Source organism: Austrofundulus limnaeus, unplaced genomic scaffold (assembly GCF_001266775.1).
Source record: "Austrofundulus limnaeus strain Quisiro unplaced genomic scaffold, Austrofundulus_limnaeus-1.0 Scaffold210, whole genome shotgun sequence".
Lineage (NCBI taxonomy): Eukaryota > Metazoa > Chordata > Actinopteri > Cyprinodontiformes > Rivulidae > Austrofundulus > Austrofundulus limnaeus.
In genome coordinates, this window is record NW_013952612.1 from 522,755 (window position 1) to 539,603 (window position 16,849).

General features: G+C 38.1%; 3 protein-coding genes and 1 pseudogene across 4 annotated transcripts in view; 3 read left to right on the plus strand and 1 right to left on the minus strand.

Moving 5' to 3' along the window:
- LOC106525034 (deoxyribonuclease gamma-like) overlaps positions 1 to 521 on the plus strand; it is a 5,563-nt pseudogene extending 5,042 nt beyond the window's left edge.
- cand2 (cullin-associated and neddylation-dissociated 2 (putative)) overlaps positions 1 to 8,909 on the minus strand; it is a 43,154-nt gene extending 34,245 nt beyond the window's left edge. Inside the window, exon 1 of the mRNA XM_014019131.1 lies at positions 8,821 to 8,909. The gene's annotated coding sequence lies outside the window, so the exon portion shown is untranslated. The remainder of the gene's footprint in view (positions 1 to 8,820) is intronic.
- On the plus strand, positions 1,630 to 11,501 carry LOC106525032 (keratin, type II cytoskeletal 8). Its single transcript, XM_074559755.1, is given in 10 exon segments — positions 1,630 to 2,072; positions 6,036 to 6,244; positions 6,319 to 6,379; positions 6,811 to 6,906; positions 8,848 to 9,012; positions 9,099 to 9,224; positions 9,305 to 9,448; positions 9,525 to 9,601; positions 10,870 to 10,916; positions 11,048 to 11,501. Coding segments are annotated over 10 exon segments (1,350 nt in total). The 5' UTR covers positions 1,630 to 1,760; the 3' UTR covers positions 11,161 to 11,501.
- A 1,010-nt stretch (positions 11,502 to 12,511) lies between these two features.
- The window catches only part of rbl1 (retinoblastoma-like 1 (p107)), a gene marked incomplete in the record, with an annotated part of 13,399 nt that continues 9,061 nt past the window's right edge, over positions 12,512 to 16,849 (plus strand). The window contains 7 exon segments of one of the 2 annotated variants that reach the window (XM_014019138.1): positions 12,512 to 12,790; positions 13,689 to 13,822; positions 13,916 to 14,119; positions 15,844 to 15,908; positions 16,028 to 16,156; positions 16,230 to 16,393; positions 16,474 to 16,538. In XM_014019138.1, the coding sequence (XP_013874592.1) occupies positions 12,629 to 12,790; positions 13,689 to 13,822; positions 13,916 to 14,119; positions 15,844 to 15,908; positions 16,028 to 16,156; positions 16,230 to 16,393; positions 16,474 to 16,538 (923 nt within the window). 2 annotated transcript variants of the gene reach the window in all.

A 16,849-nucleotide genomic window follows, 5' to 3' on the forward strand; every position in this document is an offset into this window, starting at 1 on the left:
AAGTAACATCATGTATTAAACAGTTTGTGTGTTTTATGCATTTTTTGTACGGAAAGTTAAAGTTCCCATCGGTTTCTCTCTGTATATTCAGTTTATTTATTTTATAAACAGGAATAATTTCACATTTGTTTCATTTTAGAGTGTATTTAGCAATTATAGCAAATATAGTGTTTATCCTAAAAAAAAGTATAGAAACATTTAAATTTTAGCCTTTTTTCTGTTATATCCACTGAAATTGTTAAAAACTTTCTTGATAAACAGCAGACTAAAGACTACATAAAACATCTGATGCATTTGAAGTCCAGATGGATTTTTTAGCTGTGTCAGTTCCTGTTTTTATTTGCTGCTTCAATATTTCCTCTTTTCCACAGCAGGATAAGATAAATTTCCTCCTGCAGGGAAAGGTCTTTGTGATGCTCAGTGTTTAGGAAATTCATTGCATAAACTAGAATAGTTCCTGYAGAAACTGAAAGTTCTTGCCTCGTGCAGTCCGATTTAAATAAAGATTTGAATTTACTGTTTGTTGGAGGTCACTGTGATCTATTACCATCCCAAATTTGAACTAAATATGTCTAAAATGGCTGCGTTATGGWCAAGTTTGCATTATAGRTATAGTGGCCATCTTGGATTTTTGAMTTGGCTTCCGTGTGTGATGAAGATCTTTCTAACCCCACAACAATAGCTAAAAAGGTTTTAAAATGGCAGAGTTAGTGCAGTTTCAAATTAGCTCTGGTGGCCATCTTGAATTTTTATTTGGCCTTCCGAATTTGTCAAAGCTTGTTCTTTGGTACCAGTTTTTAGCTCTGAAAGTCTTGGATGAATTAGAGCCTTTCTTTAAATTAGCTTTAGTGGTTAGCTTAAACATGTGTTTAGCATTCAGAATCTTTTAACTTAGCTTTCAGCTTTGTGTGACAATTAAATATGGTCAAAATATAAGACCAGAGCTTAGATTCATTAATTATCTGTTTGTCTTTGTTGTCCAAGGCTCTAAGGATCAGTGACCATTATCCTGTGGAGGTGGAGCTGAAGATTAGACCATACCGTACTTTTACGGTAACTATTCTTTATTGATACATCGACCTCAGCGCTATCAAATTAACAGCACAAAGCTGAATTTTTACAAAGCAGGTTGGGTACCAGAGTAACTTTCATACAATAAAATGTTAATTTTTGCAGTTCAGATCCAGTTAATTTCTTTGTTGAAAAGTTGCATGGAGCCATTGTGCTCATTTGCAACATAATCTGAGGTCGTTGGGTTTCTAAATAGAAATCAGTAATAAATATAAACGACACAAATACCTGCATGAGCMCAGGTTGTTCAGACAGATCTGATTTACCTGCCTGAAGGAGATAAGGAATAAGAATCAGGTTTTTGTCTCCTGGAGGTCTGAGTTTTAATCCTGATCTTTTCAATATAAATAAGTAGAAATGTTGTTGTTTTTTTATACTATAAATAGTGAGGAAAATAAAACTTTTAACTGTCATTGATAGCTTTAAACAGAGCAGTATCTGTTTTACATTGAGCCTAAAAATCAGAAACTTTAGATATGTGATATTGAGCTGCTCCACTTTCTCCCCTCCTCTGGTTTCTCCCCCCTGGAGGAGCTTTAAAGGGTCAGAAGACACCTGAGATGCTTCACTGAAGCAGGACATCCTGTGCCTGTTGCTCCTCTCTCCCTCAGCTCTGCATTTTCTTCATTTTTATCCATTTTCCACATCTTTTTTCTCCTCATCAACCCCCCATCGTCTCCCTCTGCACCATGAGTCTGAGTCGAACCAAGAGGATCAGCTCCAGCAGRTCTGTCCGGAGCAGCGGCGGCTCCAGGAGGGTGAGCGGTTTCAGTCCGGGGCCGGGGGGCTTCAGCGGGGTCTCCCTGAGCAGCAGTTCCCTGTACGCCGGCGCCAACGGCCACCATCAGGGTCTGGGGGCCTCYCTGACGTCCCTGTCYGTCAACAAGAGCCTGCTTGCRCCCCTGAACCTGGAGATCGACCCCAACCTGTCCATGAGTCGGGCCCACGAGAAGGAGCAGATAAAGAGCCTCAACAACCGCTTCGCGAGTTTCATCGATAAAGTAAACATTTTTCACACGTTTTATAAATTCTATAAAATTAGATGAAGATCCTTCTGGTGATTACTGTCTGAAAGTTTCAACGAAGTCCTTCCAGTGGTTCATAAAATATTTTGCTAACAGAAATAGTTAGTCTTGTGAGATCACTTCATATCTCTCATAGGACATTCTGGGTCAAGACGCACTATAAATTTAGGGGTTCCACAAGGCTCAGTTCTGGGCCCGCTTTTGTTTTCCTTTTATATTACCCCACTTGTCTGCATTATCCGGTCATTTTCAGATATTTCGTATCATATTTATGCTGATGACATCCAATTGTATTTGTCCTTTAATCCACACCAGTTGGACAGTCCTTGTCCAGTGTTTGTCTCATGTCAGTCTCTGACTCTCCAGTAACATTTTGGTTTTAAACACTAGTAAGACTGAGACTTTGATTACATTCATCCTAAAATCAGTCAGACAATCGCCTCTTTTTACCTGGTAGCCAAATCAAAGTTAAAAAATGTAGGAGTCACATTTGACTCATCATRAGGCTTTGAGTCACACATTAGGACTATTTCTCATTTTTACTTTTTTAATTTAAGAAACATGTGTACAATATGACATATGATCTTCAGAGTTGAGAAAATTAGAAAAAATTATTCTTGCTTTTGTGAATAATTACTACTTTAATGCTCTTTTTCCCTGCCTGGACAAGTCTTCAGTCTCACGTCTGCAAGCCTTACAGAACACAGCAGCCAGACTTCTCACTAAATCCAACAAATACAGTCATATCACTCCGCTTTTATATTCACTACACTGGCTCCCAGTGGGCTTTAGAAATTATTTCAAAGTTCTTGAGAGGCTCCAGACTATAACTTTTTTAAAGTTGCTCAGGTAGCCATTTTGAATGAGGTTCATTAAAACTGGTTCATAAGCTATTTTGCTGACAGTGCKGACACAAAGCACTTGGAACTATAAAAACAGATTAACCTGAGTTAGTTTGTYTTTCTCTCTGTGGTTACTGTATAAAATCTAAACGTGGTGAGTAGACGTGAGGTTCCTGCAGCAAACAGACGGTTTCCCACAGAAGGAGGAACGGATTCAGTGATATCTCAGGACATCGATACCCTTTTGAGGGAACATGTCTGCTTTCTCACGGAGTGGGTAACGCTCTGACAAAAGAGGCTTTGTCCTTGTTTCATATCAGCAGAGATTCCCGTCAGGAAGACAAAAAGATGCACGTGAAGAAGACCGGACTGTTTAAAATATACCCCCCAAAAAATATGTTTTGATGCTTTTTAAGTGTTATTTTCCTGATGTGAAGTTTAGATTATTTAAAACAATTCTAAATAATAAGCTCATATTCTCTGTATTTGTTGTTTTTATGTCTTTAGGTTTTATAATCCCACATAATTTGGGAAATTACACCAAATAAGAGCTCAGGACTAAGTTGTTACCGATTGAATCTAATGTTGATTCAGAGGCTGTAAAAAGCTTTATTGTTTAGTTAATTCATTTAGAGGAATAGGCTACACGTCAAAAAGAAAAAGTTGCATTAGATTAAACCAATGCATTATCGTTTTTAAAATGCCTTCAGATTAGTAGTAACAAACGCCAAATTTAGAAAGTTTTTTTGTGTAAAAAGGAGAAAATAACTGCAGATACGGAAGATTTTAGCACCTCAAAAGAAGATGTTTTGAAGCAAAATGTGATTAAATATTACAAATCCTCTTTTTATCTGTCTAAAAAACTAAATATTTGGCAGAATATATATACGTATTTTTTCATGAACAAGCACTCCTCTTTCAAGAAAAGTTTACTATTTGCATAATAATAACTGAGAAACAAAATCCTTTGGAAAATCTCACATTTTTTGAATATTATATGTAATTTGCATACAAATAAAAACAAACAACGTGCAATAAACATACAATACACGATAAAAACTATCATATTGCAGGAATTACAGATTTCTGTTTAAAAATCTTTAGATTTTAGTAAAATAAATCTGAGCTGGCAGCTACACAGAAGTCTTCATAGTATTTTAATATTTTTTTTAATCCTCTAAAGTTTTGCAAATAATCTCCAAAAAAAAAAGGATAAAGAATCCACCCAGGCTTCTAACATATCACCAATGGTTATTTTTCTGTCTTCAGGTCATTATTTTTAATTTCATTTAATGCAATAATGTAGCAGAAAAATATTCAAACTACCTCTATCCAAACAGGGAAATAAAGGAAAAGTTGTGTGTGGAGATAAATAATGCCACTGTTCATTTAGAGGAGTAATTTGATACATGTTGGCCTCTCCTAATGAAACATTTAAGACCAGATTCTCTCATGCAGAGAAACAATTAGCCCTCAGCTTCAGGCAGACAAAGTTCTTCTTGTTGCAGGACGATGACCTGAGTGAAAGTGGAAACTGTAACAGAATGTAATGGTATTTATTAACACATCTTATTGCAGCAGCGATCCCCCGTCTGACTTTAAAAAATCATTTAAAACCCTGAAAAAAGCAGAGAATCCACCTGGGGTTTAAAGATCCACATCCTGAGCTGCTGCTGACGGATATTCAAGCTTTCTGTCCCACTTCCATCCCATTCAGCCGGACCGTAACCTGAGAGATCCGGTCCAAAACGGTTCTGAACAGAACCCGTGCTTTGTAAACTGGGCTGCAGGCAGGAAACCCGAGCCGCAGGACCAGTTCTGGTTCTATCTGCTGCTGATAARGAGCCCTGTGCTGCAGGGATGTTCCTTTGACCTCTGCTCATCAAAAGATGAATTATTTCTCCTKACAGAACCGGTTCATCTGCTGGTTTCTAACGGCTAAAGCTCAAGTGGGTTTTATCTAAAGGAGTGGCCAAAAAACTATTTTTTTCTCAAACAGGCTTTAGCTTCTGGACCATTGAAACAAATCATCCACAAAAACAAAGAACAAAGAACGATTCATAATTTTACAAGATAAAAACTTTAGATTTTTTATTGTAACCAAAGAAACTGCTTTTTCTGCAAAAAGTGTGAACACTGACAGCTGAAGAAGCTGAACTGGGTTGTTAAAGCTAATAGAAGCAGAACACCAGCTAAAAGTAAAGAAAAAATTATAAGCAGGCTACAAAAAAGTATCAAAACACTAGTTAAAAGGAAAAATAAGCAGCTATTAGCTGAAAGTAGCAAAACACTTGCTGAAACTAGAAGGAGAAAAATGATAGCTATTGGGTAAAATAGAAAAACATCAGCTAAAATTAGCATTAGGACTGGTAACAGAAGCAAATGTTTAACCAAAAACAAAAAATAAAAGCAAGTTTTAGCTACTGTTCTACTTGTAACTATTAGTGTTGTGCTACTTTTAGTCTGTCTAGACTTTTGTTAGTTACCATTTTATTTATTTTAGCTGTTATCTAGCCTTTTGTTTATTTTAGTTTTTAGCTTCTATTTTGCTACCAGTAACTAGCCTTTTTATATGTTTAACTTTTAGTGTTTTGCTAGTTTTAGTTTTTTGCTAGTGTTTAACATTTTTGTCTTTTAACTAGCTTTTTTTTAGCTTTTAGTTTGTGTTCTGCATCTTTTTAGCTAGTGTTCTGCTTCCTTTTGCTTTTAGTCAGTTCAGCTTTTTAGGTTATGCTTTTTTTAGCTTTTAGTTTGTGTTCTGCATCTTTTTAGCTAGTGTTCTGCTTCCTTTTGCTTTTAGTCAGTTCAGCTTTTTTAGGTTATGCTCTTTTTAGCTTTTAGTTTGTGTTCTGCATCTTTTAGCTTTTAGTTAMCATTCTGTTTCTTTTAGCTAGTGTTCTGCTTCCTTTTTGCTTTTAGTCAGTGTTCAGCTTTTTTTTAGCTTTTAGCATCTTCAGTAAATTTCGGCAGTCATTCCGTATTCTCTGGATTTTAACAGAAAATTCTACCTCTTTATTTAATTCTATTTTTTGTTTGTTTCATTGGAAGCAGCTAAAAAGTTAAATTCTCTCTCTCTCTCTCTTCCTGCCTCGTTCAGGTGCGTTACCTGGAACAGCAGAACAAAATGCTTGAGACCAAGCTGGAGCTGCTGCAGGGTCAAGGGGTGACCCGGTCCAATGTGGAGCCCCTGTTCGAGGCCTACATGGCGGGTCTGAGGCGCCAGATGGACCTGGTGAACAACGACAAGACCAAGCTGGACGGGGAACTGAGGAACATGCAGGGCCTGGTGGAGGACTACAAACACAAGTAAACTAGAACTCTGGGGTTCTGTAACCTCCGAGTTTTACCATCATTTACCAGATGATCTTTTTCTGCCGCAGGTATGAGGATGAGATAAACAAGAGGAACAACCTGGAGAATGACTTTGTTATCCTGAAGAAGGTCAGACTCATTCTTTCATATTCAGTCCAGCAGGTGTGGCGAGTAAAACGAACCGCTCTTTTGTCCTCTCTTATTGTTCTTTATGGTAAAACACTAAAATCAATAAAGTCAGGAACTTCCACACGAGAACCACTTTTTTGCACTCAGGCTTGTAAAACAGAAGGACTATGAATTTTGGTGCGCAAAAAATTCTTAAATAATTTGAGCTGCTTTGATGTTTTATGATGTCCTTTTTTTATAACAAACTAAATTCTGCCCATTGTTTTTTTAAATGATTCACTCAGGAGCATTTCCTTCACACTGGAAGAATTGTTTGAGTCATTTCTGTGGTTTTCACTGTTGGTCCTACCTTTATTCTGAAATTAAACTTCATCAAATCTCGACGTTCCTTGAAGAGAAACAGATTTGTGACTCAGAGTTTCTGTTTTCAGGATGTTGACTCAGCCTACCTGGTCAAGGCAGATCTGGAGGACAAGGTCGGCGCTCTGACTGATGAAATCAACTTCCTGCGCAGCGTCTACGAGGAGGTATTATCTTTTGTTTTGCATATTATATATTGCTTCCTGTGGGACAACCTCCCCTCCCTCTGCCCTCGATTAATCAAAGATCAGAGCTTTCCTTTCCTTCGGTTCATTATTTTGTTACGAGGAAAAAGACAGGAAGGCGTTCCAAAATATGTAGCTGAAGCAAGGGTTAGCCCCTGCACCTGGGTTACAGCAAAGCAATAACCGCAAAAATGTCCACAACAATTACGGACCAAATATTTCAACTTCTGTCACCTGTTTCTTCTGTAACACTTTACAACTGGTGCACAAAAATTTAACTACTGAGGAACTACTGAGTAGTAGTAGTAGTAGGGGGCGGCTGTGGCAGAGTGGTTAGGGGAGTCGTCCTGGAACCGATAGGTTGCCGGTTCAATCCCCTGTCCAGCTGTCTCAGGTGTTGTGTCCTTGGGCAAGATACTTCACCCCTAATGCCTCTGATGTGTGTCCCATCAGTGTATGAATGTGATTGGCACTGATTAGTCTCCATAGGTGTTTGTACATGTTAGCTTTGTAGAGACCTAATAGAGTGTTGTGTATAAAGTGTGTATAAKGTGTGTATAAAGTGTGTATAAAGRGTTGTGGATAAATGAGGACACAGATTGTAGTGTGAAGCGCTTTGAGTGTCCTGGTTAGTTAGAAAGGTGTTAAACAAGTACAGTCCATTTACTATTTAGTTACTGATTAGTTACCAAGTAGTTACTAAGAACACCAAAGAGGAACTACTGAGTAGTTACTGACTAGTTATTAAGTAATTACTAAGGACACTGAAGAGGAACTACTGAGTAGTTACTGACTAGTTATTAGGTAGTTACTAAGGGCACTAAAGAGGAACCACCGAGTAGTTACTAATTAGTTACAGAGTAGTTACTAAGTAGTTACTGACTAGTTATTAAGTAATTACTAAGGACACTGAAGAGGAACTACTGAGTAGTTACTGACTAGTTATTAAGTAGTTACTAAGGACACTAAAGAGGAACTACCGAGTAGTTACTAATTAGTTACAAAGAAGTTACTAAGTAGTTACTGACTAGCTATTAAGTAATTAGGACACCGAAGAGGAACTACTGAGTAGTTACTGACTAGTTATTAAGTAGTTACTAAGGACACTGAAGAGGCACTACTGAGTAGTTACTATTAAGTAGTTACTAAGGACACTGAAGAGGAACTACTGAGTAGTTACTGACTAGTTATTAAGTAGTTACTAAGGACACTAAAGAGGAACTACCGAGTAGTTACAAATTAGTTACAGAGTAGTTACTTACTAGTTATTAAGTAATTACTAAGGACACTGAAGAGGAACTACTGAGTAGTTACTGACTAGTTATTAAGTAGTTACTAAGGACACTGAAGAGGAACTACTGAGCAGTTACTTACTAGTTATTAAGTAGTTACTAAAACACCAAAGAGGAACTACTGAGTAGTTAGTGAGTAGTTATTAAGTAGTTACTAAGAACACCAAAGATAAACTATTGAGTAGTTACTGAGTAGTTACTAAGAACACCAAAGACAAACTACTGAGTAGTTAAGGAGTAGTTCCCAAGTAGTTATTGAGTAGTTACTAAMTAGTTACTAAGAACACCAAAGAGGAACTACTGAGTATTTACTGAGTAGTTACTAAGAACACCAAAGATGAACTAGTGAATAGTTACTGAGTAATTTCCAAGTAGTTACAGAGTAGTTACTAAGRAGTTACTAAGGACACTGAAGAGGAACTACTGAGTAGTWACTGAGTAGTTATWAAGTAGTTACTAAGGACACTAAATAACTACTGAGTAGTTACTGAGTAGTTCCTCTTTGGTGTATTTAGTAACTACTCAGGACACCAAAGAGGAACTACTGCTTAGTTACTGAGTAGTTACTGAGTACTTCCTCAATAGTTAAGCATTTTTTATGTACCTTATTGTAAAGTGTTTCTTCCACTAGGAGCTGCGTGAGCTGCAGGCCAGCATCAAAGACACCTCGGTGGTGGTGCAGATGGARAACAGCCGAAGCCTCAACATGGAGCAGATTGTAGCTGAAGTCAAGTCTCAGTARGAGGACATCGCAGCTCGCAGCCGAGAGGAGGCCGAGGCCTGGTACAAGAACAAGGTAAGGTGTTCAGGTAGATTATATTGAGCACTGAGAAACACAAACTGAAGGTGGACGTATGATGATGGACYTTTCTTTGCTCACAGTTTGACCAAATGTCAGTCCAAGCCAGCCAGTTCGGAGACGAGCTCCGCATCGTGAAGGGAGATGTGGCCGAGGTCAACCGGCTGATCAGCCGCCTGCAGAGTGAGATCGAGGCTGTGAAAGCTCAGGTATGAGGCCCTGACATAAGCTCACAGGTACAGGCCAAACTTTTACCTGATCCCGTGCTGATRGTTTCTGGTCCCATCAGCGCGCCAGTTTGGAGAACCAGCTGGCTGAAGCGGAGGAGCGCGGAGAGATGGCTGTGAAGGAAGCCAAGGCCCGAACCAGAGACCTGGAGGACGCTCTGCAGAGAGCCAAGCAGGACATGGCCAGACAGCTGAGAGAGTACCAGGTCTGTGAGGAGGAGTCACACTGAGAGGAACAATGGCTGAATGAGACCTGTACTTCTTTATTCTTCTGATCCACAGGATCTGATGAACCTGAAACTGGCTCTGGACATTGAGATCGCCACCTACAGAAAACTGCTTGAGGGCGAGGAGGACAGGTAGGACAGGAGACGAGGACAAAAGGCTGAAATTCCTTTCTGAAGTCCACTGATAAACAAACACAGCTAAAGAAAAAAAAACATCTCCAAAAGTTAAAAGTAGCAAAAAGCTAATTCAAAGCTAAAGTAACAAAGTGTAGCTAAAAGCTAATATAACACAAGTATAGCTAAGAATATCAAAATGGTTTCCAAGAGTAGCAAAAATCTAGCTAAAAGCTGAAAGTAGCAGATTGATAAATAAAAGCTAAAGGAAACATAAAGCTACTTAAAAGCTAAATTAAACAAAATGATAAAGGCTAAAAGTAGAATCATACTAGGTAAGCAGCATAACATTAGCTAAAAGCTAAAAGTAAAAAAATTCTAGCTAAAAGTAGCAATCATCTAGCTCAATGCTAAAGTAGCTAAATGTAGTTAAATGCTAACATATTGTAGCAGAATGGTAACAAGTAGCAAACACGCCCAAGGCTAAATTAGCAATGTGTAGCTATAAGCTAATGAAATAAACGGATAGCTAAGAATAGCAGAACGGTAACTAAAAGTAGCAACATATAGCTAGTAGCTAAATGTAACAACTCAAAAAATCTAAAACAAAAATGAAGCTATAGTTAAAAGGTAAAATATCCTAATGAAAGCTAAAGGATGAAGGTAGTTTCTTGCTAGGTAAAAGCAGCTTAACATTAGCTGAAAGTCAAAGAGTCCATGCTAAAATTAGCAAACAGCTAGCTCAAGACTAAAGTAGCAAAGTGTAGCTGTAAGCTAATGAAACAAAAGGATAACAATGAATTGCAGAATGGTAACTAAAAGTAGCAAATTTCTAGCTAAAAATTCAATGTAGCAGATCAGTAAAGAAAAACAAAAACAAACATAAAGCTGGTTAAAAACAAAAATTAAGAAAATTATAGCTAAAGGCTAAAAGTGGAAAAATGTGAGGTAAAAGCAGCATAACATTAGCTAAAAGCTGAAAAGGTCTAGCAGTAGCAAACAGCTAGCTCAAAGCTAAAGCAGCTAAATGTGGGTAAAAGTTAAGACAAAAGGATAGCTAAAATTAGCAATAAGCATAATTAATAGGAAAAATTTGCCAACAACTTTGCTGTCAAAGTAGAACAACAGAAAAATAAACAGTGGCCATCTACTAAGCTAAAATAAACCATATTTATTGCTCAGGAATTTATTCTCATTATCATAAATGATGAGATTTTGTTAATTCCAGCTCTAAGTGGCAGTGAGAGGACCAACCACAATAAAAAAGTTTTATTTTTCCTTTTCAGACTGGGACAACAGTCCATCCTCAACATTCAGCCCATCTCCAACTACAGTAAGCAACAAAAGTCATTTATATATGTTTAAACTTGATTTATTATTATTATTATTATTATTATTATTATTATTATTATTATTATTATTTATTCATCCATGTTTATGATTTTCTTTCTTGTTTCTCTCCAGGTACTAAAAGTACCAACGGCTACCACAGCAGCAGCAGCAGCAGCTCTCCTGCTCCGAAACTGCTCATAAAAACAATCGAGACCAGAGATAACATCACATACAGCGCTCACTAAAACTCACTGTTTCACTTTGATTTGCTAACGTTTGTCTCTAATTGTTTAGACTGCACCAAATACTTTAAATCACTAGATAATGGAATATTTGATCATTTAAGTCAAACTTGAACTGAAAATAGAAATAGAATTGGTGGGTATTAGTCTAACTCAGTTATGTGGGTAATAATGTGCAAATCTGCTGTTTAACTTTCTGTGTAATCTATTTGCAAGCTTATAAGAAAATGGACAACTATTTAGAAAGCCCTAGAGAAATAATTATCACAAATTAGCTCTTTGTCTTCTGACATTATTTTATGTTGTTATAAAATTGTTTAGATTAAAATAAAGTAAAATGTGGACATGGGTGTGACTTTCTTCTTAAACTATCTTATTCAAAATTAAACTAGATTTGAGCAAAAACGTCTGTGAATTATTTTTCCTTTAGGTGTGATGCAGTGCAACAAACAATGGCTTTGGCTCTGTGTGCTTGCAAACAAAACGGCTGCAATATTTATTTTATTATAACAAAAACGAATTGTTTTAACAGTGTTCAGATCCAGATGACAGCTTTATTACATGAGTCATGAAGACTGGTCAAATAAATAGTAAAGTAGAAAAAAATCTGTACGAAACGTTCTCATGTTGATGCTTAGTTACAATTTGTAAGCAAAATTTTGTGCACGGTTGCCAACTATCGTGTGCATTTGCTTATAAAAACAGCCCAAATAGCTGAAAATAGGTAAACAATTGCAACATTGGTGTAAGAGATGTTTGGGACAATTTTAATGTATTGGTTTGAGTTTATACACTCAGATTTGTTGAGTTAGGCATGCAGATTAACATTTTTTGTTTGCTTGTTTGTTTACAATGAGTGCAAACAAACATTTCAAAACTGCATTAAATCGAATTTAGAAACTTTACTAAATAAACTATTTCAAAGTGCACTATTTGAAATTGTTAAAGTGTAAAGTTTTGTGCAATTTTGTTATTTATTCTAAAATGATCAAACGCTGCCCCCTAGCGGTTACTGTATGTAACGTCACAATACATGTATTGTAATAACGACACTATTATGAATCAAATCTGCTTTTTCTATTATAAACTCGGTAGAGAAATACAATTTTCTGGCTATAACATTACTTAAAAAGCAAAATGTATTTTTGAGCAGTAAAAATGAGGAGAAGAATGATAACATAATCACCAGGAGGATCTGTGTTTGCTTCCGTGCACGAGACTGAAGGGGTTTGTGCGGTCAAGCTTCACGCAGACGCTTCCTGCCACTCTGATTGGCCAGAGCGGCGAAGTTTTCGCGCCAACGCGCTGCATTGTGGGAAATGTAGGCGGAAGTGTGACTGTCGTGTGTGCGCTTGTGGGAGACGGTTGTTTTTGTTGGTGTTTTGGGGTTGAGGACAGGGGCAGCGCCGTGCCTTTTACGGGGGGTTTGGTGGATCTCAAAGTTTCAAACCGGAGCCGGTAATTGTTGCGAATGCGGGGCGAGGAGTCGTCGGATTCCGAGTCGGGGAGGATGGAGGAGAGTTCGGTCCGGAGGAGTTTGGAGACGTTGTGTCAGGAGCTGAACATGGACGAGCAGACAGCCACTGAAGCTATGGACAACTTCACTGCCATATGGAACACGTACACTCTGGAGGTGATTAATATCCTTTAATAACCGGTTACTGTTTAATCATGTAGTCAGTTACACTGTAATAAAGTTATTTAGATAAAAATATACATAAAATAGTGTCCCAAAAACACAAACACCGGGATTAAAGGGGCTTCAGCTGACATGTTTTCAAACCAGGAACTGCGACAACAGAAGCATAAACACACATTTCCTCCTTTAATTAATCTTTTGTCAGAACAGACATTTTAGCATTAACAAAATATGTTTACAAATATCCAAAAACTATGTAAAAAAAGTCGATTATAATCAAACATGAGTACAGTTTTTCTGAAAAAGTACATAAAGTAAGTTTGTATTGTGATTTAAGAGGAATGGGAACTTTAATGAAAGTATATTAATAAGATTAAGCACATTTTTTTCCCTGTTGGATGTCAGTATGTTTCAAATAAACTATTCTTTTTGGTCTGATAATAAACTTGTTCATATAATGTTGCACTTTATTATATTAATACAGAAAGTTTGACCAATTAATACTAGTAAGTAAAGTATATAGMCAGTTACTTAAATAAAAGAACGTGTAAAACATGTTTATTATCTCATGTTGACCTATTGATTTCATCTTCAGGGCTCAAAGGTGCTCCACAAGAGAAGAGGCAGCGTACTGTTAACACAAAAAAGTGTAATAATTGAATTAATATTCAGACATGGACGTTTACCGCCTTTAGATTATTACATAATCTGAGTTTCAAATTGTCTCGTTGTCAAAATGAGTCACTGGATTATTCATCAGCCTCGTTAATCTGTCCCAACAAGTACTGACTGGATATTTTCCTCATAGTTTGCAGTTATGCTCCATTTTTTTCTGTTGTTCTGGTAAAAGTGGAGCATTAATTGTGGTTTGGGCTTATTTTTTTGTCTGCAGGGAGTGGTGGTCCACTGGCTGGCCTGCTCGCTGTACGCCGCCTGCAGGAAGGGCTCCACTCCCACTGTGGGGAAAGGCCTGATGGAGGGAAACTGCGTCTCGCTCACCAGGATCCTCCGCTGCTCCAAGCTCAGGTCAGACACCGTCACTTCTGCAGAACCTGACCTGAGGGGCGGGGGGTTAAAAGTGGGACAAACTTCTGGTGACGTTTCTGTTTCTTGTCGCAGTCTGATCCAGTTCTTCTCCAAGATGAGGAAGTGGGCCGACATGTCGAACCTCCCGCAGGACTTCAGGCTGCGGATGGACCGGCTGGAGCGGAACTTCGAGGTCTCCACCGTCATCTTCCGCAAGTTTGAGCCCATCTTCACGGACGTGTTTCAGAATCCGCAGGGCTGCGAGCCGCCGCGGCAGCCACGCAGCAGGAAGCACAGGCACGACACACACACACAGGCACACACACTTCCTGCACTAAACTAAGGGATGGGAGTTGCGCATTTTGAAGTATTGCATCAGAAAAGGTGAATGGAAACAGCATGATTTGAAAAAACTTCCTCTAATTCGCAAAAAAGTTTATACGCTCGCTTGAGGTGGGTTTTTTTTTTTTAAATAGAGAGGAGAAAAAAAGGAGAGATGGAAACGTACCGAAAAAGCTCTGACGTAGTGAACATTTACCTCACATGTTGATCAGCTGTTCCTGCTGTCTGAACGGTACCAGAGCGACTGCAGCTGGACCCTCCTCCCGCTGTCGCTGTACTCTGTTCTTCCTGTAAAGTGAAGAGAATTGCATTTCTTTCTCTACGTCTCCAGACAGCAGTAACATCACCAGAACCAGTTGATATGACAGAATAATTACAACTTTCCCGACAGTAACAACACAGCTATTGGTTATTGGAATATATTATCTCTTGATATAAAAGTATTAGATAATTATTATAATTTCAAAGCCACTGTAAAGGATTGGTTATTCAAAGGTGTGTTATGAGAGAGGTTGTTAATTGATTCATGTTTTAGGGGTTTAAGTTAATGTTTCTTTTATGAAATTTATGATGGTTTTTGTTTTATTGAAATTTATTTATTTTGTTTTATTTTATTATGTTTGTGTTGTTGTTTGTATTTTATTGTTATGTTGTGTTTTGTTTGTTGGGCCCCAGGAAGGTTAGTCTCTTCTTTGAAGAGACTAATGGGGACCCGTTAATAAAATTAACAAAAATTAACACGTTCCTGATAACTGCTGTCCATGGTCCTGAGGTGTGTGGACCCTGTGAGTTTGTGACTTTTACTTCCTGTTTACTACAAACATGCGTCAGGTGTAATTGATTCGCTTCGAGGCAGTTGATGGAAACACGTCTGATTCACATTTCTTCTTCCTTTTTTTTTGTGAAATTTTAAAAATTGGCTCAAAATTCAATAAAAATTGGATGGAAACTCAGCTACGTTCTCTAACAATGTCTTTTCAGAGCTACAAATAATGATTCCATGCAGATGTTTGCTAACGGTGTATTCTTTATTAGTATAATATACARACGCATATGTATATTATAAATAATGATTCATTGGTCTATATATCGATTTGAATGGTTTATGATTCAGTTATATTGAGGCAAAATGAAAATATCGATCCATATCATCATCATACGTATGCTCGATGGGAATCAATATCATTTATTTATTTTATTTATTTACTGTTATTTTACCAGGCAAGTCCCATTGAGATCGCAGATCTCTTTTTCAAGGGAGGCCTGAGCCTGAAGGCAACATATTGTTCATGTTTTTGTGTTATGGGGGAAACCGGAGTACCCAGAGAAAACCCACACAAGCACGAGGAGAACATGCAAACTCCACACAGAAAGACCCCAGGTTCYAACCGGGGATCGAACCTGGGGTCTTTCTTGCTGTGAGGCGTCGGTGCTAACCACTGAGCCATCGTGCTGCCCAACACAATTGTGTTAGATGGGCAGGTGATATCAGCCGGCCAATGCCTCGTCAACCTCTAATAATATTTGTTTTTTTGCCTGTTTTTTTTATCACATTGAGGTTTTTGTTTTTTCCTAGCCTCGATCTCTGAGCACACACACTAATCAACCCTGAAGTACCTTCATTTTAAGGTTCACATTTAGTCAAACACAGACTCACAAACTGTTTTCTTTGTTTTCAGACGGCTGCCCTGTCACATCAGTGATGTGTTCAAGTTCTGTTGGACCCTGTTTGTCTACACTAAAGGTACAACGAGCTGAACTTTGGCTTTTATTTCTTTCTTTACATTTTGGATTTAAAACCAAAAGAAAGAACCTAAAATCAGATTAAAGTGAGTTCTAAGCTGTGACTGTGTTTCTGTGAAGGAAACTTCCGTATGATCGGGGACGACCTGGTGAACTCGTACCACCTGCTGCTCTGCTGTCTGGACTTGGTGTTTGGGAACGCTTTCCTGTGCTCAAACAGGAAGGACCTGATCAACCCTGCGTTCAGAGGTACGGCTCTGTGACGTCACGTCGGGGAGTAAAACGAGATCGCAGCTTCACCTCTGTCRCTGCGTCTCCGCAGGTTTACCCTCCACGTATCGGAGCGACGGACACGTGGCCCCCTCCGAGCCTCCTCCCTGTGTGCTGGAGAAGCTGTGCGAGCTGCACGACGGGCTGGTGGTGGAGGCCAAGGGCATCAAGCAGCACTACTTCAAACCGTACATCCAGAAGCTGCTCCAGAAGCAGGTCAGAGAGTGGAGCTGGTTTTAATAGTTTCATTTCACTTCTGTTTCTGACCTCATTCTGTTTTCCTTTTTATTTATCAGATCCTGAAAGGAAACGAGCTGCTTTTGACTGAAATGTTGGATCCTCAGAACTTTATTGATAACAAGTAAGCAACAAGAATAAGACTCCTGTCCTTTTTCTCTCATATTAGTCTTTGTTTTTATAGTAGAGCAGAACAGAATCAAACATAAACCAGGGCTCTAGACTAACTTTTTGCACCGGTGCACCTAACATTTTTCCTTAGGTGCACCCAAATTTGCAAACACATCACATTTAACATTAATGTTTTAATGGTTCACTTCATAAAAATCATTGTCTATTAAGACAACATTAACTCACAAATAATTAGTTAACAATCTAGCAAAAATAAAGTTCTCTATTTGAACCAGAATCATAGACATATAACTTACTGAAAAG